This window comes from Phytophthora ramorum (genome assembly GCF_020800215.1).
Source record: "Phytophthora ramorum isolate Pr-102 chromosome Unknown Phyram_PR-102_s0007, whole genome shotgun sequence".
In the NCBI taxonomy this organism is placed as follows: Eukaryota; Oomycota; class Peronosporomycetes; order Peronosporales; family Peronosporaceae; genus Phytophthora; species Phytophthora ramorum.
The window spans coordinates 1199741-1226242 of record NW_027150653.1 but is presented as its reverse complement, the minus strand read 5'-3'; the positions used below and the strand labels follow the sequence as shown (position 1 = coordinate 1226242).

The 26502-nt window shown below is 53.5% G+C and overlaps 12 protein-coding genes across 13 annotated transcripts; 4 read left to right on the top strand and 8 right to left on the bottom strand.

The window, feature by feature from the left end:
• Positions 1–1533: 1533 nt before the first annotated feature.
• On the bottom strand, positions 1534–2981 carry KRP23_8360 (uncharacterized protein; the record flags this gene model as incomplete). Its single annotated transcript, XM_067893789.1, has 3 exons — positions 1534–1956; positions 2021–2326; positions 2400–2981. 3 exons carry the CDS (start codon positions 2979–2981, stop codon positions 1534–1536), a joined length of 1311 nt encoding a protein of 436 aa, XP_067743286.1.
• A 376-nt stretch (positions 2982–3357) lies between these two features.
• Positions 3358–3918, bottom strand: KRP23_8359 (uncharacterized protein; the record flags this gene model as incomplete). The annotated part of the gene is made up of 1 exon (XM_067893788.1): positions 3358–3918. The coding sequence occupies one exon, from the start codon at positions 3916–3918 to the stop codon at positions 3358–3360; it is 561 nt and encodes a 186-aa protein (XP_067743285.1).
• A 350-nt stretch (positions 3919–4268) lies between these two features.
• KRP23_8358 (T-complex protein 1 subunit delta) lies at positions 4269–5946 on the top strand (the record flags this gene model as incomplete). The annotated part of the gene is made up of 2 exons (XM_067893787.1): positions 4269–4368; positions 4445–5946. 2 exons carry the CDS (start codon positions 4269–4271, stop codon positions 5944–5946), a joined length of 1602 nt encoding a protein of 533 aa, XP_067743284.1.
• Positions 5947–6150: 204 nt separating this feature from the next.
• On the bottom strand, positions 6151–8241 carry KRP23_8357 (Cellobiose dehydrogenase; the record flags this gene model as incomplete). Its single annotated transcript, XM_067893786.1, has 1 exon — positions 6151–8241. The coding sequence occupies one exon, from the start codon at positions 8239–8241 to the stop codon at positions 6151–6153; it is 2091 nt and encodes a 696-aa protein (XP_067743283.1).
• Positions 8242–8867: 626 nt separating this feature from the next.
• KRP23_8356 (putative phosphatase PhoE) lies at positions 8868–9688 on the bottom strand (the record flags this gene model as incomplete). Its single annotated transcript, XM_067893785.1, has 2 exons — positions 8868–9466; positions 9541–9688. 2 exons carry the CDS (start codon positions 9686–9688, stop codon positions 8868–8870), a joined length of 747 nt encoding a protein of 248 aa, XP_067743282.1.
• A 585-nt stretch (positions 9689–10273) lies between these two features.
• On the bottom strand, positions 10274–10879 carry KRP23_8355 (uncharacterized protein; the record flags this gene model as incomplete). The annotated part of the gene is made up of 1 exon (XM_067893784.1): positions 10274–10879. The coding sequence occupies one exon, from the start codon at positions 10877–10879 to the stop codon at positions 10274–10276; it is 606 nt and encodes a 201-aa protein (XP_067743281.1).
• A 194-nt stretch (positions 10880–11073) lies between these two features.
• KRP23_8354 (uncharacterized protein) lies at positions 11074–11792 on the top strand (the record flags this gene model as incomplete). Its single annotated transcript, XM_067893783.1, has 3 exons — positions 11074–11537; positions 11635–11676; positions 11741–11792. The coding sequence occupies 3 exons, from the start codon at positions 11074–11076 to the stop codon at positions 11790–11792; spliced, it is 558 nt and encodes a 185-aa protein (XP_067743280.1).
• A 901-nt stretch (positions 11793–12693) lies between these two features.
• KRP23_8353 (uncharacterized protein) lies at positions 12694–13823 on the top strand (the record flags this gene model as incomplete). The annotated part of the gene is made up of 4 exons (XM_067893782.1): positions 12694–13320; positions 13396–13405; positions 13732–13740; positions 13816–13823. 4 exons carry the CDS (start codon positions 12694–12696, stop codon positions 13821–13823), a joined length of 654 nt encoding a protein of 217 aa, XP_067743279.1.
• Positions 13824–17917: 4094 nt separating this feature from the next.
• On the bottom strand, positions 17918–19606 carry KRP23_8352 (uncharacterized protein; the record flags this gene model as incomplete). Its single annotated transcript, XM_067893781.1, has 3 exons — positions 17918–17930; positions 18901–18908; positions 18968–19606. 3 exons carry the CDS (start codon positions 19604–19606, stop codon positions 17918–17920), a joined length of 660 nt encoding a protein of 219 aa, XP_067743278.1.
• Positions 19607–19970: 364 nt separating this feature from the next.
• On the bottom strand, positions 19971–20495 carry KRP23_8351 (uncharacterized protein; the record flags this gene model as incomplete). The annotated part of the gene is made up of 1 exon (XM_067893780.1): positions 19971–20495. The coding sequence occupies one exon, from the start codon at positions 20493–20495 to the stop codon at positions 19971–19973; it is 525 nt and encodes a 174-aa protein (XP_067743277.1).
• Positions 20496–20749: 254 nt separating this feature from the next.
• KRP23_8350 (uncharacterized protein) lies at positions 20750–23377 on the bottom strand (the record flags this gene model as incomplete). 2 transcript variants are annotated; one of them, XM_067893777.1, is made up of 5 exons in its annotated part: positions 20750–20818; positions 21809–21871; positions 21969–23136; positions 23202–23236; positions 23330–23377. In XM_067893777.1, 5 exons carry the CDS (start codon positions 23375–23377, stop codon positions 20750–20752), a joined length of 1383 nt encoding a protein of 460 aa, XP_067743275.1. The 2 variants fall into 2 exon arrangements, with proteins under 2 accessions (XP_067743275.1, XP_067743276.1); XM_067893778.1 differs by lacking the exon at positions 23330–23377 and having other exon boundaries at positions 21969–23140; positions 23202–23235.
• A 210-nt stretch (positions 23378–23587) lies between these two features.
• On the top strand, positions 23588–26200 carry KRP23_8349 (Serine/threonine-protein phosphatase 4 regulatory subunit 1; the record flags this gene model as incomplete). Its single annotated transcript, XM_067893776.1, has 3 exons — positions 23588–23602; positions 23724–25208; positions 25295–26200. The coding sequence occupies 3 exons, from the start codon at positions 23588–23590 to the stop codon at positions 26198–26200; spliced, it is 2406 nt and encodes an 801-aa protein (XP_067743274.1).
• Positions 26201–26502: the final 302 nt, after the last annotated feature.

Sequence of the window (26502 nt, the reverse complement as noted above, 5' to 3'; positions counted from 1 at the left end):
ACGTTCTGCACCGATTAATTAATGTTATGGGGGAGATACAAATCGTCTGGCACAGTTTGCAGTATAAAGCTATCTCACAACGCCACTACGAGCAGTTGGTAGGTAATGCCACATATACAAACATGTTGCGTTATTGAGCACTTGCTACCGACTAAAGTTCATGCAAAATGAGATGGAACTCTTCAAATTTGCTTTCAGTGTTACTGTAGCGTTGGCTCCGCCAGGGACCAGTGGATGAGATATTGCACGTTTACCATGTAACATCCTAGGCGTGCATACCCTGAGTATCACTGGTATCACTGGATGACCTTCAGCGGTGCAATTGAGGTACGGGTAACATTCAAACTGTCTGTGATATGGTGCCGATACAGCAGGAAGCATCGCTCTCATTCGACGCAGCACACTATAAAAACAGAACATATCTTTCATTGTATGAAATCACCGTGCGCTGCTAAAGCAAATCACAGCCTACGTCACTTCGAAGTACAACCTAAAATGATAATGGTACGGGTGAATAAAGCTTTACGAATATGTTTTCATTAAATCGCACAAAACATACAGCGATGGTATTGAGACCAGTATTTGATGAATCGATGGCAAACACTAAGTTAGTGATTTCGATCCCAGAATCGTTGCTTGGAGCTCAGCTAAGCCTGAGCGTACACTCGTCTTTCTCCTGAATTGAGCCTTGCATCTGAAGAATATGACGTAGCGTATCACTCACTTGTACATGACTGGCCATGCTAGCTTTTAGAGTGCGATTGGTTTCTTCTGACGCAAGTCTTGCTTGATAATGAGCATTAGCAATTGCCATCCACCTTGAGACCTTCGAGCATTCAACGTCGCTTGCCTCCTTGCGGGGAAGAAGAAGATTTCGCTGTCGTTGCGTCTTGAGTTGCGTGATGTCCGCACCCAACTCCTGCGCACGACGTCGCAGATACAGGATCTCGGCCTTCTTGCGCTGTTGTAGTCTCGTGGACGAGCTAAGGTTGCTCCTTTTTCTTTTCTTCTTCTTGGGAGTGTTGCAGTACCGCGACACACCATTCCTAAGCGAGACTTGATCATCTGAACGTGGAGGATTATCGCCGCCGCTGCAACTGGAAGAACATTCACCGGTCTCCAGATCTAAACAGTCGATGAATGCGAGGGCCTCCTCTAGTGTCATCGCGCAGTCGCTGCTGTTAGTCATCAAAGATGCCGCACGTGAGAGCAGAAGACAAAAACACCTGAAGTGATCAGCGTTGAACACTGAGCGTTGTCAGTCACATTGCTCACGTAGCGTTGGACACCAATTTGGACCGCTCACAAAGCTACATCAAGTAATCATAAAACTGCATAATCATGGACGCATCATTATCCAGTACAGTACGTATTAATATTTTAATATGCTTCAGCCTTTCCTCAGTATACACGTAGTGGTAAGGTCATTTACCCCCAACACACACACACTAACAGGCATTTCCGTCATGGTACGCTTTTTCTTCACTACATGTAATTGCATTTGCAAATATAGTAACTTCAACTCTCGTTACACTATACTGTGTTGATCCTAGCTCGTAGACGCTCCGTTTCTTCGACCAACCAGTTTTGAACGTATTGCATGTGCAGGCGAAATCTGTTCCCAATATCGGTGAGCACCAAGTCTTGAATTTCTCCCACATCTTCTGCACAGGGGAAAATGCCTTCCATGCAATGCACGCTTAGCTGCGTGCGCACGTGGACGACTGACGAATTCAGCGGATCGCTCGCTGACGGAGTAACCACTATCCAAGAATGGATGTTGAACTGCAGACTCGTTGTGGTAAGGACCATAATGTCCGCTAAAGTGAACACAGTGCGGTTAGGCTCGTCGAATCTGCATCCAAACTGCATCCCACTGAGTTTCCTGGTTTCCGCTTGCTTTCGAAGAAAAATGACGTATTTCTTTTCCATGAAGTTTGACTGTTTTCCTTGCGCCTGATACACACCGACGAGGTTATGAAGGGCTACCATAGCTCGTGGATATGTCACAATGACTTACCGTCTCATACCACTTGTCTGGATATTGGCGGGTGTTGTGAAGCTCCTTCCATATCAAATTGCTGACGGTGTTCATGGAACAGGAGACCGGTGTGGTCATGACAATTTCCACCGTCTTCTTGCGGTTGTTGTCGTCGAGGCTGATGCGCATAGAGTTACTGAATAACGGCAGACTTTCAGATCTGAACATGCAGCCCGAATCCAGATACAATCTTGATGCCTTCTGCTGCAGATCTTTCATCGTGAAGCTCTGATTGCCGACAGCAACAAAGTCACTGCGAAACCTCGGTGGCGTAAAGTTCATTCCCTGCTTACACGCGAATACACCGGTAAATTAACTCGTATTATACCGCCAAACACAAACATATCGCCGAACGCACCTCAAATACTCCTTGGTTCTTTAGGATCTCCTTCAATGACTCGCTCAAGTTCATCTGGCTGGACAAGATAACTTTCAGCCTTCGGTTCGTCTCTTCAGATTGAAGTCTCGCCTGGTATTGAACTTTTGCCAACTCCATCAACGTGGACGCCGACACATTCGTAGATTCTGCATCAGCTCCAAGGAGAAGAGTGCGTGAACTGCGCTTTGAAGATTTCAGTTGTTCCATCAATTCCTCCAATTCTTGGGCACGCCGTCGCAAATACAACAGTTCCGCCTTCTTGCGTTGCTGCAATCGCGTTGATGAGCTCAACGTGCATCTCTTCCTCTTGGATTGTGTTTTCGTCGGCTGCTGCTGCTTCGCGTCGTCCAGAGACACATTACCGACGTTTGTTGAGCGAACGGGAGAGAAACAGCTATCGTCGCTACTCGATATCTCGTGCTCTTGGGAAACGGAGATCGAACTAGACCTGGAGTCTGAGAAGAAGCTGGAGCTGTCGCCTTCCCACTGTAACGAGTCCATGAACGCTAACGTTTCTTCTAGCGTCGCCATACCGCCCTGATCCGAATCCAAGAAACTCATTCCCGCTTACGCTTCGACGAAAATGTGAAATGCAGGATACTTGGTATCCATAAGGATAAGGGTGGACGCGACGATAACGAGACACGCCAAGGCGAGATGTGTACACGTTAGACACTAAGCTTGCGCTGACAACCTTTACCGGTACCGGTATCCACGAACATTGTCGGCTCCGTAATCAAACGACGGCATGATCGACTGCCTGGACAGCAAATCGACAGCCCAAGCAGTAGCAAACGCGTCGTGATACGCCATGATTGTATTTGCTACGACGAACAAAATTGCCCGGACTTCTGATCGTCACGGGCTGGCTGACAGCTACGTGTACTCCACTTCGAGTCACACTACTAGGGCCTGTAACGGCAACAAACGCCACATCCTACACAATAGTTGAGCCCGTCATCGGAGGGGTCAGTTGTCGGTTCACGTGGAAGAAGCCGGGCTTTTTCACTTGGACTTGGAAATAGATCGCCTTGTCCACAGGTGTGTGCGGGCTCGGGACGCGCTTCTCTGCCCTCTTCGTGACAATAGCAATGGCTCCGACCACCACGACACAAGCAGCCACCATTGCGAAAAGCAGCGGCGTTGTCGTGGTGGTGTCACCTTCGCCCGACGACTCTCCTGCTGTCGTCGCTGCAGTTAACGTCGTAGAGGAGTAGCTGCCGGCAGTGACCACATCTCCGACGACGCTGTCTTCGTCAGCAGCCAACAGCGCCGTGTTGTGGAAATCCTCTTCAGGTGCCGTCGTCTCCGCCACTTGTTCGTTCACGAACTCGCCAACGCTAAACCCGCTACCTGGTTGCACCCCAGCAGTGGTCGTTGCAGCGTCTTCACTGCCAGGCCTCACATACGACGTCGGTTGAGCAATGGCGATGGGAGAAGTTATTGCGACTGCGATGGTCGTTGCCAGTACCCAACAAATGCGTCGAGAGCTCCTCATTTAGGTTGGTAGAGGACCCTTTTCAGGTTGTTCGGGGAAGGAGACAAAATGCAGAATGGGAAAGACGAGCTGTGTGGTAGAAAGCAGAGGATCCCTAAGGACAAGCTTGCGTAGAGGACATCGCTGTCTGGTCTCAACCTAGCATTGCACTTGACCAGGATGTCACTGCATCTGGCCCGATCCAGTAAAGGTGCTGCTTATCCGTATCCAACCTGTTATCCGTACTTAGCAGATTGTATACTTGTGTGTACCACTCTTATTCATGTGCGCCACACGATTCCCAAAACTCGGGCTATCGCCAACAGCCAAAGATTCCAGCAGCCGCATCCCCCGCCCGATCCCCTACAAGAATGGCCGCCCCCGCGACGATCGCGCGCCCCTCGGGCGAGACCCTGCGCGGCAAGCAGAAAGAGAAGGACGTGCGCATGTCCAACATCATCGCCGCCAAAGGTACAACCACCAAACCCCACACATTTGTTTCTTTGCACGACGACACTAACTTTTGTGCGTGCTCTATTTGTTGTAGCCATCGCGAACGCGATCCGGACGAGTCTGGGCCCGCGCGGCATGGACAAGATGATCCAGCAGGGCAATGGAGAAGTGATCATCTCGAACGACGGCGCCACGATCCTGAGCCAGATGCAGGTGTACCACCCCACGGCCAAGATGCTCGTGGACCTGTCCAAGTCGCAGGACATTGAGGCCGGAGACGGCACCACGAGCGTGTGCGTCATCGCCGGCGCGCTGCTCAGTGCATGTGAGGACCTGCTGCTCAAGGGCATCCACCCGACCAACATCTCGGAGGCCTTCGGCCTGGCGGCCGTCAAGGCCGAGGAGCTGCTCACGGACATGGCCAAGCCCGTGCAGCTCGCCGACCGCGAGGAGCTCATCAACTGCGTCAACACGTCGCTGTCGTCCAAGGTCATCTCCGAGTACTCCGACCGCTTGTCGCCCATCGCTGTGGACGCCGTGCTCAAGGTCATTGACATTGAGACAGCCACCAACGTGGACCTGAACACGGTGCGCGTCGTCAAGCAGCTCGGCGGCACGATCGACGACTCACAACTCGTGGAAGGACTGGTGTTCAGCAAGGGCTTCAACAAGACCGCGAGCGGCGCCGGCCCCTCTGTCATCGAGAACGCCAAGGTGGCGCTCATCCAGTTCTGCCTCTCGGCCCCCAAGGCCGACATGGAGAGCAACGTGGTGATCAACGACTACGCGGCCATGGACAGGATCCTGCGCGAGGAGCGCAAGTACATCCTCAACCTGTGCAAGAAGGTCAAGAAGTCGGGCGCCAACGTGCTGCTGATCCAGAAGAGCATTTTGAGGGACGCCACGAACGACTTATCGCTCCACTTCCTGGCCAAGATGGGCATCCGCGTCATCACGGACATTGAGCGCAACGACATTGAGCACATTGCTACGACGCTGGGCTGTCTGCCCGTGGCCAACATTGAGTACCTGACCCCGGAGAAGCTCGGCACGGCCGGTCTCGTGCAGGAGGAGACGGTGGGCGGCCACAAGGTTGTCAAGATCACGGAGATCGTGAACCCCGGCAAGACGGTGTCGATCCTGGTGCGCGGGTCCAACAAGCTCGTGCTCGAGGAGGCCGAGCGCTCGCTCCACGACGCCCTGTGCGTGGTCCGCTCGCTGGTCAAGAAGCGTTTCTTGATCTGCGGTGGCGGTGCGCCCGAGATTCAGGTGGCCCAGAAGCTGGCTGCGTACGGCCGTACGCTCGAAGGCACAGCTAGTTACTGCCTGCAGTCCTTCGCGGATGCCATGGAGGTGGTGCCGTACACGCTCGCGGAGAACGCTGGTCTGCACCCGATCGGCATCGTCACGGAGCTGCGCGCAAAGCACGCGCAGGGACACACGAGCATGGGCATCAACGTGCGTAAGGGCGCCATTAGTGATATGTATGAGCTCAACGTGCTGCAGCCGCTCCTGGTTAACACGAGTGAGATCGCGCTGGCCACCGAGTGCGTGCGCATGATCCTCAAGATTGACGACATCGTGATGGTCCGGTAAATAGTTAGCTGATCAACGAGCGGTCTCCCTTCAGCTTACATCGCGTGGGAGGGCTGCTCTTGATCGAGGGGTGAGTTGTTGTGACTGCAACAGCAAGTGATGAAAAGCAATCAGCGGCTGGCTTCCACACACGCACCACCAAGGCACTTCTTAACAGGTACTATTGTGATTGGCATTCATGTGTTTATCTACACGCTGCGTATTTTACTCTTCGTTCTCCTTGCCACCCTTCAGCCAGCATGTGCCGTCCTTCCACGTGAAGGCCTTGCACCCACCTGTGGCCTTGCAGACCGAGCAGCACTTGTCGGAAGAGTTTGCGGCGAACGTGACACCGTGCGGCTCTGCAACGTTGTCTTCGAGAGCGGGGCAGCTCGTCGCAATCTTGAGAACTCCTGACACCGCACCGCTCTTGGTCTTGATGGCTCCTTTGCCACTCTTGAGCCAGCATGAGCCGCCGTTGTTGTCTGTCCAGGTGAATGCAGTGCAACCAGTAGTGTCGGAGCACCTCGCACAGCATCCGTCGGCCGATTTGCTTGGCGTGCTTCCGATGTCGCTACCCTGGAAATCGACATCGTTTTCGAGAACCGAGCAAGTCTCGTCGACATTACTACCAGCGTTCGAATCAATGTAGCTCTTCGCTTGGTCGGCGGCCTCGCGTCCAGTGTACATCACGAAGCCGTACGGATTCACGGTGCTTTCCTTCATTGCGCTGGCATCGGCGACGAAAACGTTTTTCAGCCCCACGACACGAAGCTGCTCGTCTGCACAACGCTCCGTATCGCTGGCATCGCTCGACGCGTAGCAGGTTCCACCGAAGAAGTACGAGATGTAGCTGTCGGTGGAAGCCACGTAGTCTGCCACCGCAGCCGGGTCCGATCCGGACTCGGAGATGAACGTTGCTCCGTTCTCTTCCATGGCACGCACCATTTTTTGAACGTACGACTGCATCGCTGCAAGATCTCGAGGCGTCCCGAAGTACGCGTCCCCTTCGTTGAAAGCGCGCCAGTCCCCGTTGCTGTCAAAACCGGAGTGTGCTCGCGACTCGGGGTTGGTCACGTACATGGCGATCGTGAAGGCGTCTTCTTGGTCGCCAAGCCCGCCGAAGCCGTGGGTGTGTACGTTTGACTGGAACTCGTAAGTGCGGCCTTGGACATCGTAACTTTCGAAGCTGATGAGCGTCGGTCCGGCACCAGCCCAAGGCCCCGTGTGATTCTTGTTCATGTACTGGTCGACTGCCTCCTTTGGTCGATTGTCAAAAACGAACGACTTCATGTCTGGGTGGGAGAAGAACACGTACATGAGGTTCGCGTCGAAGAGGTTGCGCCCCACGTTGGGGTTTATCACTCGATCAGCATCCTGGGTAACACCGTGATAGCCGCCGATTTTCTCGAGTAGGTCGAGCTGAGCACTGGGGCCGACCCCACTTTGAATCAGCACCTTGGGCGTGCCCAATGCTCCGGCTGCCATCAACACTGCACCTCGATCGCTTACAAACACCTGGGACCCTCCGTTGTAAGCCACTGCGGTGGCTTTTCCAGCCGAGTCGCGCACGAAGAAGTCAACCTTTGCCTCCGTCAAGAGCTGAACGTTGTCTCGGGTACTCATGGGCCCCCAAAAGGAGGCAGCAGGGGAGTCACGCTTGCCGTCTTTGATAGTGAACGGGGTGTGGCCGAATGTCTTGTGCTTGCTGTTGCGCGCCACTGGGTCGTTTAGAGCGCGTTCATCGTAACCCAGAGACTTCAGTGCTTTCGACACGATGGAGTACCCCTCTTGCGTGTACCATTTTCCGTCGGGAGAAGGCACGTCCGTGAGGCCGTGCATCTTCTCGTTCTCGTCCATCTTGGCATTCATTTGAGACGCTGGGAATGGCCATTGGGACTGGTTCGTGTAGCTGTCAGGCGGTCGAAAGTATGTCGCGGAGTTGATGGACGAGCACCCGCCTACCGTCTTGCCGAGCCACATGTAGGCATCCGTGACCCAGTCCACGCGATATTGCTCGTTCTCCGGGTTGTACATGATGAGGTCGTACTCTGCTGGGATGTCAAACTTGGTGAGTCCGCTGCCTTTAGCGTAGTCGGGTGCGTCTGTACCGCCGGTTGCTGCCATAGACTTGGGGCCGGCTTCGAGGATCAATACTGACACGTTCGGGTCGCGTGATAAATACTCGGCCGCCACTAAGCCCCCGGGTCCACTGCCAACGACGATGACATCGAAAGTTTGGGCACTGGTGACCGTGTTGAGTGCACAGTAGGCTAGCGACGCCCACACCAATAGACAACGATCGACTGCATACATGGCTCTGGTGGAAGGGGTTTGGTTGAGGAATACCGACGACTTGAGTCGACACGGTAGAATTGGAAGTGCATATCAAGATCGTGGCCATCGCACTGCGTCACAACAGCCCGTGGTAAAGAACCTATTCGCCAGCTGCAACTGGTTGAGTGTCTCCCGCGTAGCATGGTTCGAACTTGTGGCCAAACGAACAGCAGCAGCATCTGGGGTGGATGTTCCTACAAGTAGCCGATAAGAAAACGGTCACCTAACTGCTACCGGTACGTTTTGAAGCTTCTCAAGCTCACCGTTAATGCACATGTGCGTGGAGCCCACAACTTGTTTTGGACTGGGATTGCCACCACAAAAGCAACTTCAACAAGAGCTTGAAGCTCTTCTCTTGGAGTGATAACCAGTTAAGAGGTCACTAGGCAGCAACTTCAGACATCGAAGGAAGTACAACCTACAGAAAAAGAGTGATAACACATTTGCTGTGCTTATATTACGGAGTGTGCCGTGAGAACTGATACTTTATAATACACTCACTTCTCGCCACGCCTCGCTCTCGCTAGCAACAAGGATCTGTATCTTGGTTCCTCGCGCACTGATCCAATGCGTAAAGTTTCACCTACAAAACTACATGTCGGCGATTATACCGACGGCGGTGCAGGCAAGTGGTCAATATTGTTGAGCGCCATGGCGTGGAACGTCTGCGTGGCGTGGTCGAAGTCGATGACGTTCACGCACGTGTTGTCTTGGTGGATGTCGGTCATTTGAGTGAGATCCCCGTGCAGCATCTGGGCCAGCACAATCTTGTTGAAGCGGCCGTGCGTGACCATGAGCACCTGCTCTTTCGGCGGCGTGCTGCTGATGACGTCGTTGATCTTCTTCACTCCGCGCGCCACGACCTCCCGAGGGCTCTCACCGCCAGGCCAAGCGGCATCAAACTCTCCACCTTCCCACCGTTTGAACATGAGGTTGATCTGGGTCTCATGTACTTCCATGGGGTGGCCCTCGAGCTGGCCGAAGTTCATCTCCTCGACCTCCGTGAACGGCTGCACCTCGAGCTTCGGGTGGAGCTGTGCGACAGTGTCAGCAGTTTGGAAGGCTCGTTTCAATGCGCTGCTGTAGATGGCGGTCAGTGGCACGTCCTTCATGGCCTTAGCAAGACACTTGGCCTGGTCCAGACCTTCAGCATTCAATGGCATGTTGACTCCGCGGCCTTGGAGCTTGCGCTGCATGTTGAAGTCTACAACAATTGAACAATAGACACGTCAGTGGTGAACCATCACAACGGGGTCAATAATTCTCCGCTTTGCTCACCTGTCTGGCCGTGGCGACACAGGTACAGTCGAGAACATCCTTCGGCTACAGGCGGAAGTTGCTGCGAAATGGTGAGGCTCTTGGCCTCGCCGTTCTCGACGAGGTTGAGCTGCAGTTGGAAGTCGGAGTGCTGGCGGTGCGGGGGCATTTTGGCGGACAAGTGGCGACTGCGCGACGGGCGGAGCAGGTGGAGGCGCAGAGCAGACAGCGATATGGTGACCAAGTGTCGGGCACGAAGGGAAAGTCCTAATGCGCATTGCAATCAAGGCGATTGCATCAGGCTCGAGGATGAACGGCGGAGAGACGGACGCCCAGTATGTGACACCGAGGCGCGACTTGCTTGCTGTGCGGCCCTTCCGCTGGCAGGACGGATGGCAGGCTCTGTACTTGAGGTTGTGGACCAATTAGCGAGCGTTATAATCACCTGTAGACCAATCAGAAACCGCCATGACCAACTTTCGTAGGGGTGCCCCCGCTGATCCCGCCCTCGAGATCCGAGCGGCAAGTGCTTCAATTGAACGACCACAAGAATTTTGGAGCACTGCGTTTAGCAAAAGGAAGTCTCAGTGCGTTTTTGCCTGGCGAGGACTCGAATGCAGGAGCCGCTACGTGCGCTGCTACTGGCTTCGCAACGTGGCGACGGTGGTAAGCGTGGAGAACTGAAGAATGAAACGATGCGAACGTTAGTTGCCTTTATTACAAACTGCCAACACCAATACATGGTACACTACATTTACAATGTCATAATGCCCGAGCCGCTGGACGAGAGCATTCTGTCGGGACGTGCGCGGTTTCTTCTCTTCTTGACGAACATGAGACCAACTATCGCCAGCATGCAGCAAGCCACTCCGACGATGACGTTGAGCGCTGCGCTCGGCGCGTGATCCTTTGTCTCCAGTTTGTCTTCGGACGCAGCCTTCGAATATTCTGTAGACGCCGATAGAGCCGCAGCCGGTAGCGGCACTAGCGACACCACTGGCGCGCGCGTTGCTCCGGAAGGAACCTCTGTCGCATTACCCGCATCTTTGCTCTTGGTCGCACTACCGTCGCTGACTGGATAAACGCACTCCCAGTCGCCGGCAGCACTAAGCACGCAATGCGCATCCACAGGTGCAATGCAACCAGTAGCGAAGCTGAGGGACGACACCAGACAGTGTCCAATAGCGCCGTCACCCTTGGAGGGACAAGCGCCCTTCACTTGCTTCGATCCATACGCTGTCACTCCGCATACAGGTCCTTTGATGCAGTAAGTCGCGTCGCCCCTGACGCTGATGCGGGAGCATGGAGCTTTCACGTCCGGTTCGTCTGCAAACGTGAGCAATTCACGCGTTGAGGTCATGGTCGATTAAGTCGCAACTTGTCCTCAAGTGGCGGAATGAACTTCACCATGCGACTACTTTTGGTCGCCACAGTTTTAGTACTCACCCTCTTCCGGATCAGAACCACCACACGGGTCCACAGACTGCTAACGTCAAGCTTGACTCGTGGTACAAGCCAAGCAAAACTAGGAAATTACTGGCGTAAGCAAACATCATGTCGGATCAGCTGGATGCGAACGCCTTCGACGCCACGCTGAGCTTTGTGGACGACTACGTCGCCGAGCTCTTCGCCCCCACTGACGGTCCTGGCCTCACTCCAAGCTTCTCGTTATCGGATGCTACGTCTTCGCAGCTGCTGCCAATTGGTGGCGGGCCAGTGAATGGTCCATCTTTCTCCAGTTCGGAGACTTTGGCGTTGCCCATTGCAGGTCAGCAACCTGCACTCGTTCAGAAGCCCCAATTGACAGCTACAAAGCGGACAGCTGCAGAGCCGAAGAAGCCTCAAGCGAATCCGAATCGCGCTCGCAATCAGCTTCGATTCGAGTTGGCTTTCCTTCGAGAGAAGGCTGTGCAACTGGAGCAGGAGCTGGCTTCGCTGAAGCAGAAGTCGCCGCTAAATTCTTCGTCTCTTGTTGCCCAGCAGAAGCCTTCGACGGTGCTGATTGTTCCTCAGCAGGGGTTCGAGGCCTGGAGAGGCATTGCTGCTCGACAGGCTAAACGACGTGAAGGTGCAGAGCGAGAAAACTCGCGCCTGAGGATGATTGTGGAAAGACAGAGGAAGATCGCCGTGGACTTGGGAGAGTTGCTACGCAAACGAGTACGTGAGGACTCCACTTTTGCTACTATCACTTTAGTTTAATGTTGATTTGGATGTTTTGCAGGCTGCCGAGTGCTCGCATTTCAAGAATCCACTCGCCGAAGAACGTCGCCTGAGTCGTGTGCTAGATTTTAACACGGATATCAGCGAGTTTCACGGGCTTTTTCAGCATTTAGAAGCGGCATACAACGAGGTCGACGCTGTGCTCGCAGCTAATGGTCTGGCGACTTTGGAGACCCCGACGAATGCTGTTCATATCCGTGAAGGAGTCGATGGCAAATATCTCGAGTTCTTCGCGAACAAAGTGCTGCCTTTCGGGCTGTACGAGACGGCAGAAGCTGCGTGGGATCACTTCAGCGGAGTGGAGAAGCACTGCGGAAACGGTGGGCTGTACGAGAAGGCAGCCAAGGTAGGTTTGCACCGAGCATCCCTTTGTCTTTACGGCTCGCTAACGTGTTGTGACAGAATCTCGACCAGCCCTACACGATACTCGAAGACTTTACGAAGGAGCTCCACTCCAACAACTCTCGAGCTGACATGAAGGCCAAGCAGATCGTTCGACGTCACGTAGAGAGCAACCGCGACATCGTTGTGTTTGTAGCCCGCGCTTCCCCCGTCGAGATCAAGCACAAGGCAATCCCAGGGTTGATCTATCACCTGCGAGGCTACGTCGTCACCAAGCCGTCTCTAGCCACGACTCCAGGGCGCAATTTGACTCTGCTGCAGTTCTGCTCTCGCATATCCATCGACAACGAGCCCGGCGTGATCTACGACCCCGAACGCTCTCGCGCAGCCACTCGCTTCATAATCGGCAATAGCGTCGGCAATATCCGATGTTATCAGGAGCGAATCGAGAACGCTCTGGTCGATCGAGCTCTAAACCACCAGCAAAAGTAAGCTGCAAGTCACAATGACGTGAGGTTCCTACCAGTCCTTCAGTAAAGTCGGACGTTGCAACTGATTACCACACGTTCGTTCAAATCGACGGTACCAGCTCAATATTCGAACCAAGCGACCATGGACTTCCTGGAGGATGAGGACGACATGCGCGCCTTCGAGGCGACGCTCAACTTCGTGGAGGAATACGCTGATGACTCGGTGAACCCGCCGGGTCTACCTGCTCTGGCCGACAGCTCGGACGCCTCCAGTTCCTTGGCCTTTCGACTGTCCGACGCACTTCCAGTGGAGCCCCTGGGAGCTGCAACCTCGGCGACCATGCCATTAATTGTGGCGGAGCAGCTCTCGGGACCGTCAGAAGCTGGTTTCCACATGGGAATGTCGACGTCGCAAGCTTCCAAGCAGCGCAAGTCGATCCGACCCAGAAACCCCCAAGCGAACCCGAATAGGGTCCGAAATGAGCTCCGGTTTGAGCTGGCATACCTCCGTGAAAAGGTGACGCAGCTAGAGCATGAGCTGAGAATATTGCAGCTTAATCCGGCGCTGTGTGAGAGAGGAGAGATGCAGGAAAAGGTGCCCAGTACGCAGCTCTCGAGCTCGCCACAGGTGATTTGTGCTTGGAAAGGAGTGGCGACTCGACAGAGGCAGAGGAGGGAGGACGCAGAGAGGGAGAATGCAAAATTGAGGCTCATTGTAGACCGTCAGCGGAAAGTGGTGACTGATTTGAGCGATTTACTGAGAAAGAGGGTGCGTGAGCAAAGGCGCTTGCTGTCTTGTGAGCGAGGAATAATGGTTGGATGAATTCTTGTGTTGTTGCTGTAGATGGCAGAATGTATGCATGTCAGCAGTCCTTATGCCTCTGAGAGTCGCTTGTGTCGCGTGATTGCTTTCCAAGGAGATGTTGGCGAGTTCCGAGAGCTGTTCCAGCACCTTGAAGATGCTTATCACGAAGTGGACGACGTGCTGCGAGCCAACGGCCTCGCGACCATGGATGTGTCGACGCATGATGTTCACATCCGCGAAGGTGTCGGTGGCAAGTATCTCGAGTTCTTTGCGAACAAGGCGCTGCCGTTTGGCCAGCAGGAGACTTCTGAGGCTGCATGGGATCACTTCAAAGGAGTGGATAAACATTGGGGCAATGGCGGGCTGTACGAGAAGGCTACGAAGGTTCGCTTAGCTGTACCCGGCCAGTTTATCCAGACAAGCCTTTTCTCACTTTGCTGTGATTGATCTACCCCACAGAACCTTGACCAGCCGTACACTGTTCTTGAGGACTTTACCAAGGAGATGTTTTCCAACAACGCCCGAGCTGACATGCAAATGAAGCAGATCGTGCGGCAGTACGTTGAGGCTGAGCGCGACATGATTGTGTTCGTTTCCAGAGTTTCGCCTATCGAGATCAAGAACAAGGCAATCGCAGGACTAACGTACCACCTCCGAGGCTACGTAGTCACCAAGAACTCCCCAGTCTCCGCGCCTGGGCACGATCTGTCGCTGCTACAGTTTTGCTCTCGCATATCCATCGACAAGGAGCCTGGCGTGACGTACAATCCCAACCACGTCCGTGCACTGACCCGTTTCTTGATTGGCAACACTGTAGGCAATATCCGATGCTACCAGGAGCGAATCGAGAATGCTCTGGTCGATCGAGCGCTCAAGCAGTGAGTTGATGGTGTCCTGAACGACAGCTCTGTAAAATTAAGCTACCCGTTCAAAAAGTAGTAGAACCAGTCAATGTACGCCCAAATTCCTCGATACATGCAACTCTCCAGCTCTCCAGCTCTGCGATCTCCACGTGGTGTGCTCCATTCTCGTCTACACGCAGCTCCTTTTACGTTCTTGACCTGCTGCTCGGTCAAATCCCGAGGTTATGTGCACAATTCACAATTCAGTCCTCTGCACTATTATAAAACGAGTGGAATGGAGCTCTTCGACGAGAATGACGACGACATGCGCGCCTTTGCGGCGACGCTGAGCTTCGTGGAGGAATATGCCAGCGACTCAGTCGGTTCGTCGGAGCTTCCTTCGCTCACCGTGAGCTCGGACATGTCGAATTCGTTTTCGTTTCGGCTGGCGGACGAGCTGCTCCCAATTGGTGTCGTGGCGTCGCCTTCGCCCTCGCACGACGCCCCCGTTGCATCCGTTGCTGCCAACGAACCTCCGACAATCGACACAATTTGTGCGTCATCAACGCCAAGCTCGCCAAGACATCTCGACACTTTGTCGGCCTCCACGAAACCGAGAAAGTCAGCAACTAGGAAAAGAAAACCTCAAGCCAACCCGAACCGAGCGCGCAACGAGCTGCGCTTCGAGCTGGCATTCCTTCGTGAGAAGGTGACGCAGCTGCAACAAGAATTGCAAACGCTGCAGCCAGATTCGCAGCCGAAAATGCTGTGTCAGGACGGGTCTGTGGAGGAGACGGCGATTGCGACCGTGACTAGAGCTCGGCCGTCGTCACAAGTGCTTTGCGCTTGGAAAGGAGTCGCTGACCGGCAAAGACGACGCAGAGAGGACGCTGAGCGAGAAAATGCGCGGCTGAGGCTCAATGTGGAACGCCAACGGAAGGTGGCGGTCGATTTGAGTAATTTGCTGCGAAAGCGAGTAAGTGTCGGCTCTGCTTGTCCCGGTTGCACAGTTTGTTTGTTTATAGTTTTGTGTTTTGTTGTAGATGGCGGAATGTGCTGATGCACAGGATCCGAGTGCCAAAGAGCATCGATTTACGCGCGTGTTGGACTTCCACGGCGACATGGGAGACTTTCAAGAGCTCTTCCAGCACCTGGAAGACGCGTACCACGACTTGGACTCGGTGTTTCAGGATAATGGCCTCGCAACCATGGACATTCCGACCGAGGACGTCCACATCCGCGAAGGAGTTGGAGGCAAATACCTCGAGTTCTTTGCGAACAAGGTGCTGCCCTTCAGTTTAGATGACACGACTGAGGCTGCGTGGGATCACTTCAAGGGCGTGGAGAAGCACTGTGGCAATGGCGAGCTGTACGAGAAGGCAGCAATGGTACGTGTTTCGCAGCGTTACAGCCTCCTGAAACTCAATGTTTCCTGCTCGTAACCTTGCGCCTCGCTGCTCCGTGCAACAGAACCTTGACCAGCCTTACACAATCATCGAGGACTTCACAAAGGAAGTGTACTCGAACAGCTCTCGCGCAGATATGCAAATGAAGCAGATCGTGCGGCGCTTTGTAGAACCGGACCGGGACGTCGTGATCTTCGTGTGTCGAGTGAATCCCATTGAGATCAAGCACAAGGCCATCGCCGGCCTCACGTACCATCTTCGGGGCTACGTGGTCACCAAGCGAGCTCCAGCGTCCACTCCAGAGCACGAGCTATCGCTGCTGCAGTTTTGCTCGCGCATCTCCATCGACAAGGAGCCTGGAGTGGCTTACGATCCCGGCCATGTCCGTGCACTCACGAGGTTTTTGATCGGCAACACTGCGGGGAACATTAGATGCTACCAGGAGAGAATCGAGAATGCCCTAGTTGATCAAGCATTGAGGCGACAATGCACGGGAGCCGCAGCGTAGAAGATGGTGCCAACCATAGAATAGTGTTGTTAAGGCACCTGCATTGTTGTAAAGTTGTTCGTTGTTTAGTATTTGCTTCAAGACGAGCAAACATGTTAGGCTACGATACAGTGACGGCCACGAGAATAAGCTGCGTTGGCAGATATAATAAATCTAACGTCGACTATTCTCGTGGTCCTGGTAAATCCCCGTACATATTACCACCATGCGGTCTCACGTTTACGGCCATCCCCAGTCTCCCAACACAATCCCAAAGCTCAAATCATCGACATGGCGTTCCTGGAGGACGAAGACGACCTTCGTGTGTTGGAGGCAGCGTTGGGCTTCGTCGATGAGTGTTCGGCTGAGATCGCACTACCCAGCGCCACCCAAAGTTTTCCTGTAGCTTTGTCAGGATCGGAGCTGCTGCCACGCAGCAATGTATCAGGGGCTTCGACCTCAAGCGAGGCACCATCGTTTATGGTCGACTGTCAAGAGATGTCCATGATGGTGCCGGTCAAAATGACTAAGACTCTACACATCAACGCTGAGTCGGCAGGTTTTCAGCTGCGCTCGCCCAGTGCAATCACGCAAAAAACGAAGAAGGCGAACCCGAATCGAGCACGTGACGAAGCCCAGTTCGAGTTGGTGTATATGCGTGAGAAAGTCAGCGAACTGGAGAAGAAGCTGCGTTCGCTCCAATTGAACGGATGGACGATGAGGCACACTACAGTGCCGCCTGCTTCACAAGATACTTTAAGTCGGATGCCACGAGTTTGGGAGGAGATGGCGAAGCGCCAGAAGCGCCGTCGCGACCAAGCAGAATACAAGAATGCTCACTTCAAAGTTCTATTTGAACGCCAGCAAAAGATGACGCTCACTTTGCGGGAAGCGCTGCGGAAGCGACTAAATCAACAGGTACCAAAATGCATATCCGTTCCGCAGACTTGAACGGTGGTAACCTTGACTTTTGACATGCAGAACACCGAATGCTTGCGTATTTCCAAACACACCACAGCAGGGTGCCAATCCATTCAAGTACAGGATTTCCATGGAGATATCGGAGACTTTCAAGACCTGTTCCAGCGCCTTGAGGCTGCTTACGAAGATCTGGATTCTGTGTTTGCAGCTAATGGGCTGTCGAATGTTCAGATTCCCACGACAAATATTCACGTGCGCAAAGGTGACGATGACAAGCACGTCGAGATTTTCTCGAGTAAACTGCTGCCGTTTAGCCTGCAGGACACGGGAGAAGCTGCGTGGGACCATTTCAAGGGTATCGAGAAACATCTCGGCAATGGCGGGCTTTATGGAAAGTCGGTGAAGGTGGGCTTGATTGTCTACGGGCTCTCACCTTTCTCGTGCTAACTCCTATCGCTGCTGCTATTCAACAGAACCTCGAACAGCCCTTCACGATCTTTGAAGACTTCACGAAAGAAGTGTTTTCTAACAATTCACGCGCGGATGTGCAGGCGAAGCAGATTGTACGGCGCTGCGTGGAACCGGACCGCGACTTGATACTTTTCGTGTCTACCTTGACCCCCGTCGAGATCAAGCACAAGGCAATCGACGGACTAGTTTATAGTGCTCGAGAATACGCTCTAACCAAGCGCATGCCAGGCTCTACAGCCGGAGACGAATTGTCGCTGCTGCAGCTTTGCACCTGCATTTCATTCGAGTGTGAGCCTGGCGTCACATTTGATAACCAGTACATTCGCTCGGTCGCTCAATTTTGGATCGGCAACATCGTAGGCAACGTGCGGTGCTACCAAGAACGTATAGAAAATGCGTTAGTGGACCGAGTGCTGGGGCGACACACTCACTGATCAAAAGCTAGGACTACAACGAATCCAATTAGCTGTAATCGATCAGTTATCTGTTGCTCGTGTATTTTGTCAGGTGTCAGCCGGAATTTCAAGAAGAAGTGGAGATAGTTTGCATTTTATTAATAATGGTTTTAGTTTTAGTATGTGAGCTTATTGCTGGCTTAGTGCTTGGTCAATCAGAGTATTTTCAATACGTTCTTGGTAACAGCGAAGACTGCCCGCAACGTTGCCAATGACAAACTGGGCGACCGAACGAACGTGACGAGAGTCGTAGACAACGCCGGGATCATAATCGAAAGACACGCGCACGTATAGCTGCAGGAGCGAGATTTCGTGCTCGGGAGTGGAATCGGAAAAGTGCTTGGTTAGAGCATACTCTCGCGCATGGTATACCAGACCATCGATGGCCTTGTGTTTGATCTCGACGGGGATCACGCTCGAAACGAAGAGTATCATATCTCGATCGGGTCCCACACAACGCTGTACAATCTGCTTCGCCTTCACATCCGCGCGTGAATTGTTGGAAAACATCTCTTTTGTGAAGTCCTCAATGATTGTGTAGGGCTGATCGAGATTCTGTTGTGCAGCAGTACAATATGGTCAGGCCAACGTTCCTGTAGTCATCGAGACTTGTCCATCGTTTGCTTACCTTAGCTGTCTTCTCATACAGGCCGCCGTTGCCAAAGTGCTTTTCAACTCCCTTGAAATGGTCCCATGCAGCTTCACCAGTGTCTCGAAGGCTGAAAGGAAGCAACTTGTTCGTGAAAACCTCGATGTATTTGCCATCGACACCTTCGCGCACGTGAACATCACTGGTCGGGATATCCATCGCTGCCAATCCGCTAGCAGCGAAGATAGCGTCCACTTCAAGGTGAGCCGCTTGAAGGTGCTGAAACAAATCTTGGAAGTCTCCGATATCGCCTTGAAAGTCCAGCACGCATGTATCACGGTCTGGGATGTATAAATTGTTGTCGCGTGCGCACTCGGCTCCCTGCAGTAACAAATAGTGAGAATCAAACACAATAAACTCCTTCGTGCGGACACACTAACCTGCTGAGTAAGTCGTTTACGAAGTAGCGCACTCAACCCTGTGGCCATTTTGCGCTTGCGTTCCACGATCAGCCTCAATCGAACATTCTCCCGCTGTGCTTCGTCTCGCCTCCGTCTTTGCCGAATCGCCATGTCTTTCCAAACGCGCGGCACCTGACCCAACGAGCTCGGCACAGTCGGCACGAAAGTACCATCCCCAATCGGTCCATTCAACTGCAGCGATTGCAATTGTTGTCCCAGCTCCGCTACCTTCTCACGAAGGAATGCTAGCTCGTATTGAGCCTCGTCGCGAACCCGGTTCGGATTGGATTGAGCTTTCTTGGGCTTTGTCGACTTTTGCCGAGCCAAAGGTTCACAATTTGGTGACAAACTCAGCGAAAGCCCCGCAGCGTGTTGGCATGTCATGATAAGTGGAACCATCCCCGAAGTGGCTCTGCAGGCGATGGTAAAGCTTGGGGCCGGTCTCGGAACGGACGGACATGGCGTTCTGTGTGACTCGTCGGCGGAATCCGCCGCCAACGCTGCGAACGTCGTCGCAGTTTCGCTGGGGAGTGAAGTACTCGCTGAGTATTCGTCCACGAAACTCAAAGCTGCCTCGAACACACGAATGTCGTCCTCGTCCTTGAGGAACGACGCCATGCCAGTGATTTGCGATGTGAGATTTGACACACAGAGACTGAGACGTCCCGTAAACAGGTGATACCGAGAGCAGTTGGTTAGGAACCACTAGAAAGCTCTTGAGGCGAAGAGTTTTGGCTCAGCGAAACGAAAGCAGAGCCATTGTGTTTTGAGGACAGTTCACAGCGAATTCAAAGCGTTGGTGTACGGCAAGCAAAACTCTTTGTTAGGACGTTAACTACGCTAAACCACTTGGAGTTCTTCCCTCGAACTCATTCACGCAATTACACTAAACAGCTAGATACGTCGAAACAGATAACGAAGGCCGACAGTAGCTACGGCATGAAGTTCGATCCTCCATCGTCCATATCTCGCGAAAAACGGCTTACACGGCAGGCGAGTAAATGGCGTTCGAGTAGTCCGTCGTTTCAACTTCTGGCTCGGTGACCTTGCGCTTCTTCATGACAACAACGGCAGCCACTGCACCGAGCACTCCGACCAAGCAGCCAACCACGACAATGGGCACCGTGTAGTCGTTACTTTCAGAGTCACTGCTTTCGTTCTGAGCTTCAAACTCTGCGCGGGTGGTGGTGTACGCCTTGCCGACGGCGCCCGTGCTCGTGTACGCGACGCCGACAGCACCAGCACTGGAATTGGTCGTCTGAGATACATTCGCGCTGTTTGAAGGGGTCGTGGGTGCAGGCGTGACGACCAAGTCCGCACTTTCAGTCGGGGCAGCCGTCGGCGCGAGTGTTGGGAGGTCATTGAGCGTCGTTGGTGCAGGTGTAGCAAGGACGACATCCAGTTGGTCATCCTGCGATGTAGCAACTTGTGCTGGGTTCTGTGAGCCATCAGCGTTGGCGGCACTGGCGATGGCCAGGAATGTTGCGATGAAGAGAGTGACGTTCATGGCCCTTGATCAGTTCTTGTGAATTGCGCTTGTCGAGGTCAAATGCAAAGTGAGAGAGCGTCGAGATGGAGCATCTCAAAACGCCGCTGTAGTATCTTACTGCAGAGCTTTGCACGGTAGAAGTCTCCCTCCGAAAGTCTGCGCGCTCGACGCCGTATCTATCGGCTGACGAGGCTGGATAAGAAACCTTTACTACTGGGAGTATAGCCAACAAGCATGCACATTCAAATGCCAGGCGGTTGGTGGTGTCATGTCTACCCTCGCCAGACATTGGCATCGTAGAGATCCGGCGTACGCGAGCTCCAGACGGAGAGCTCACCCAGCTGTAGTCAACTCTCCGTCAACTCCCTGTCAACTGTTTTCGTTGATGTTGATACCCAGCCTCTGCAGGGAAAATATTCACATACCTGCGACCAAAGTGATGGTAGAGGCTCAGCATCAAGAGCAAGCAGACGACACCTTGCAGGCCAAGGTCCTGTATGGCAATACTGAGTCAGCACGTGGTATTGCCTTGGTGATATTGCCGCACGAAGAAGCGTGTGCTACAGCATGGAAAGGTGACCGGAGAGGTCGTGAGAGAACTGGGTGTGCTATTTGTCTCTCCTCCCCGCAAGTTCCAACTATGGCTGAAAAATGCTGTCAGCATGAAAATATCATTGATACTCAATGGGTCCCAAACGGAGAGGAAGTGCAGCGACTGGCATCTTCCGCTGGAAGGAGGCAGCAATTGAAGGAATGGAATCGATCACAGCACCCTTTCTATTCGTACACTTGCACGACAAAATGAAGAACCACAAGAGCAACCTCGCTTGGGGCAGAATCAAAAGTTAACTGCAGTTGTTTGCTTGAGGGAAATGGAATAGATCTCCATCACCAGTGTCGGCTACGCGTCGGAAAAGGCTCGGAGGTACACTTTTATGCCTGGCTTTCGGTTCATCCTGCCGTACCGATACTGGTGTTGCCATCCGTACTTCTTGTTCACCCTCGCACGGGTTCTCTTCATGGAAACTAGCGTTATTGTCGCTATTGGACAACATAGTTAAGTTCGCGAGAACTTGTGGAGCCACCCCCGCTGTTTGGGCTCTCCACGGGATTGACGGAGATCTATTTGTGCGAACAGCCCCAGCAGACCGACGAACGCCCAGAGGAGAGACACCATTAGGAGTACTACACGCCCGAACTCGCGCACTTGAAGTATGCGGGCGAGCCGATTTTGTACCAAGCAGCATTTGCTGCTTTTGTTTGCGACTTGTTGAGCCACTCGAATCGGTGGAAGAAGACGATGACGGTCGAGATGGCAACGGTACAAACACCTGCGAGCTCTTTTCTCTCTGGAGCAGGCCCTGGTAGTCCAGAATGATATTTCGCGTGCCGTTCTGCAAGACATTAACCACAAGAGTTACCACGATAGACAACATCGGTTAGTTGCTCTGTAGCTCCACTGCGTAAGGGGGTCTTTCGTATTGCTCGTACCTGACTGCGCTCGATTTCCTGTAGTATAGCAACATTCTCCTCGTGCAAGTTTGTAGCAAGTGTTGCTAGCGGCCCTTTAACGTTGTTGAGCTCCCCTTGCGTGTCCTTCAGAAGCCCTGCCATCTTGCGCATACACGCATCAAGTTGTGCGAGGTGGTCTTTGTGATGCAGCAGAAGATCATTAGTCTTCGTCACGCGCTGACTGACTTGTTGAGCATGCTGGCGATGCATTGTAGTGGCCTCATTCAGCTGGCTGCGCAGTTTATCATTGTTGATCTTCAGCTTCGTATCGATGGAGTCAACAAGTCCTGCGTGGGCAAACTGTTCGAGCTCGTTCAGTGTTTGGGAGAGATGCTGGTGGTGTTCCTCCAACTGTTTAACATTATGAGCAAGTCGAGCTTGTCTCGCATCTTGAGCACTCTTATCTGTCTGTGTCTGCGCTTGCAGTCCACTCAGCGTCTCTGTCAGAGATTGGAGGTTGGCCATGGCCTGAGTCGTTTGCTCGTCCAAGCCACGAAGCTGTGCCGTCGCAATCTGTTCGGCGCTCTCAAGCTGCACAATCGAGTTCCGAGTCGCTGCCTGCTTGCGCGTAAGATCCAGCATGCTGACGTTCAGCTCGGCCACTTGTCGCTGACGCTGTCGGTCTCCATTCATGTAGCTGCTCACCGACTCTAGTTGGTCCGTCATTTTCGCGACGCGCAGCGCTGCAGCCTCCAGGGACGCCTTTTGCCCTGTGGCTTCGGGGTTGAAGACTCTGTTGAAGTCCTCGATAGCCAACTTGGAGCTTACCTGCTGCTCCACGAGTCCTGCAAATGTCGCGAACAGGTCGCGCACGTGCTGCTCCATGGCAACGCGCAGCTTGTGCAGATCCCAGGCATTGGCATCGAACACGGACACGTCCAACTTGGTGCTCTGCAGAAGGGCGACCAGCGACAGATCGGCTTTCTGTTCGAGATTGCGGGCCACCTCGGATCGCATAGTGTCCATTTGAGCGTCCACATGAGCAAGCGAGACCTTCGTGGACAGAGCAGCGTCCAACTGAGCTCTCGTCACGAACGCCGCCAGAAGCTCCGCTGTGCGCGCTCTCTCTTCTTGGGCGATTCGACTAGAAGCTCGTAGTTCCTGCACCTGTGACTTGAGCCGCTCCACTTCGGTCCACAGGTAGCGACTGTCTACATGGACAATTGGTTGATACACTACAATGAACCTTCCTCAACTCAGTTTGAAGCGCACCTGCGATGGCCATATGCGGCTGCACCACCTCCATCCTTTCACGTCCAGGTCGTCAAATACACAGAGCAACAGATACTGGTCCATGAAGTAGCAGCGTATTATTAGCACTACTAAAAAAAGAGTATCACCTTTTTTTGGTCCGCCAGATCAGAAATTGTGATGTCGGTGGTATGCATGGTGTGTGGTACACTATAATGTGTACAGCACACCGAATCCTGGCCAGGGGGGAACAACAACAAGCGAACGATCGCGCGGTAGCGTTGCGACTCGGTCGCTTCCCCTTCTAAGGCCGCCACCCGCGCCTGTGTCGCCAGAGCCTCCATCCTCCATCCTCCGCCGCATCCTCCACCGCATCCCTGCTTGCTCGCCCTTGTCACCGCGTGCTGATGGACTATGAATTGGTACGCCGCAAGTCAATTTCGAATCGCATTCTGCGTGCGGAATGGATTGCGATTTTTAGTCCACCAATTCATTGTTCTAATTTGCTCTTATTTGATCTCCATTTTGGTCACTTCAACGTAGGGCGACGGCGAGCTCATGGGCAACGAGTCCGAGCTGGCGAACGGCCCAACCTTCGAGGACCTGGCCATCGACGACAGCCTGAGCGACCTGCAGCGCGTCACCAAGTACGTGTGCAGCAACATCGCGCTGCAGCGCGTGATCCACGTCAAGATGCTGCACGACACGGCGCGCTCCGTGGGCTACCAAGCCACGTGCGACCAGCTGCTGCCGCTGCTAGAGCCGCTGGTGTGCGACGTCGAGTACGTCGTGCGCCAGCACGTGGCGCTGCAGTTCCCGCTACTGTGCCAATTTTTGGTAGAAACGAAGCCCGAGACGGGATATCGCGTGCTGTTGGACAAACTCATCCCGCTCGTGACCAAGCTCGTGTCGGACGACCAGCACGAAGTGCGTTCTGCTGCCAGTGAGAGCCTCGTGGAGATGGCGGCACTTGTGAAGCCTGAAGACCAGGGCCAGCACGTGCTGACGATTGTGCTGCCGTTGGCTCACGACGATGACAACGAGCAGTTCCGGATCTCGGCCGTCACGCTCTACAACGGACTGGCAGAGCACTTTGGACCGGAATTATGTCAGCAATTCTGCGTGCCGGAACTCATTTCGCTGTCCGAAGACCCGGTGTTTCGAGTGCGCAAGTCCACGGCGCTCAGCTTCCCTAATGTTTGCAAAACTGCAGGGGTGGAGCTCAGTCGGGAAAGACTGATTCCTGCGTTCCAGCGGCTTGCGAAGGATGATATTTGGGGCGTGCGTAAAGCGTGCGCAGAGTGCTTGGTTAATGTTGCGCTGGCGCTGGCGCCAGCTGATCGTGGACCGAGGTTGATACCGTTGTTTGAAAGCTTTATCGGTGACTCGTCGAGGTGGGTACGCATGGCAGCGTACCAGAGTTTGGGGCCGTTCCTGGCGGCGTTGGAAAAAGATCAGGTTACGGATGAGCTTGTGGCGCATTTCACGAGCATGGCTACGACAGCAGCATCACAGCTGGGTGGCAGCGGTGAAGTGGACATTAAGTTTCACTGCGCGTTCAATTTTCCGGCGGTGGTGAGTATCCTGGGTGCCGCAGACTGGCTAAAACTCTCGCCGACTTTTGAGCTGCTTCACAGTGATACTTTTTGGAAGATCCGGCGGTCATTTGCGTACTCATTGCACGAGCTGGCACGAATTCTCGGCCAGGGTATCACAGAAACGCAGCTAGCCACAGCGTTCGATAGCTATCTTCATGACGTGCAGGATGTACGGCTAGGCGTGATGCTGCATTTTGCTGACTTCTTGGAGAACGTATCGCCCTCGTTTCGAGAGAGCTATCTTCCGGTGCTTGCAGAGTTCGACTCGTTCGATAACACTACTAAATGGCGTTTCCGCGAAGTCCTGAGTGGCCAACTGGCCCAACTTTGCCGAACTTTTACGCCGGAAGCGACTTTCTCGGTGATTAATCCGTTAGTGTTCAAGCTTGTTACTGACCCTGTTGCTGTTGTGCGAGAACAGAGCTATCATGTACGTGCCGCACCTGTTCTGTGATGCGTTATTATCCGAATCCGCTGCTGACGTTTTGTCAATGTTGTTACGTGCGTCATCTACAGGCATGTCCACTGTTAGTGGCGCGGCTTAGCCCAAATCCAGAGTGGTTGATTGCCGTGGTCGACAAATTTGTGACCCTAGCAAAGTCCTCACATTATCAGGACAGGCAATGCTTCTTAAAGATTTGTGCATCCTTCCTGTCAAGTACGCCACGAAACGAACAGTCGGAGGATGATGAAGTCCAGGAGGACACAAAACTGGCCGACGCCGCTCGTGACTTTTTTTCGTCCAAACTTGCGGCCGTATTTTTCACGTTGGCGCTGGATCCTGTCTCGAACGTCCGAGTAGTATTCGCTGAGACAGCGATCAAGCACCAGGAATTGTGCCGAGAACACCCTGAATGCCCGGACGTTTTGCGAGAGCTTATGACTACAGAGTCCTCCACCGCTGATGAACTTGCTTCTGTTTTGTCTGAGCGTGTAAAAGAGCGCTTTGAAACGCAGGCAACGTTAGACGCGGAAGCCAAGAGCAAAGAGGCAGAGAAGTCTCCTACTACCAGCGTAGATGCTGAGAAGGAAAGCGAAAGCAGCTCCGACGCAAAATCCGAGTATCAAGATACGGCATCGGAGACTTCCCAGGCTGTATCTGTTGATGTGGAAGCGACATCTGAAGCGCCAGTATCCGATGAAGGAACAACAGCCGAGGCAGCTCCACCCCCGGCACCAGTAGAAGCAGGAAACACTACGGAGCCTGCACCATTATTACAAGCAGGGGGGTCGGAGACCGCACCTTCAGGCGAGAGTGCGGAGACTGCTCTTGACCAAGTATTGCCGACCGACGAGTCATCGAGCGCGTCCTCTGCAGCGTCGTCCGAAGAGGCTCGATCTCCTGAAGCAAATGGGTCCAGTTCTGCAAATGCAGACGCAGCAGATGAAGTAGCGAAAGCGTCTGAGGACCCCGCTGCGTAACTGCGTCGAGGCGTAGCAGGATTGACGAATGGATAGATGAATCTAAACAGTTAGAAGCAGCGGGTAACTCGACAAACAAGACGCTGCATGACGATGCCCACCGTAATGTCAAGCCAGGCGGCGACAACGCGAAGCAGCACATCTTCAAGCAACGAGGAAATATCGTCAGTGGCAACTTCTCCCTCCAGCATTGACAACACCCCTACAACGAGCGGGGACTCAACCAGCAAAACCTACTTGTGTTAATAAAAAGTGACGCGTTTTCGACATTATGAGGCAGGAACTTGACGTCTTCTCGTTCC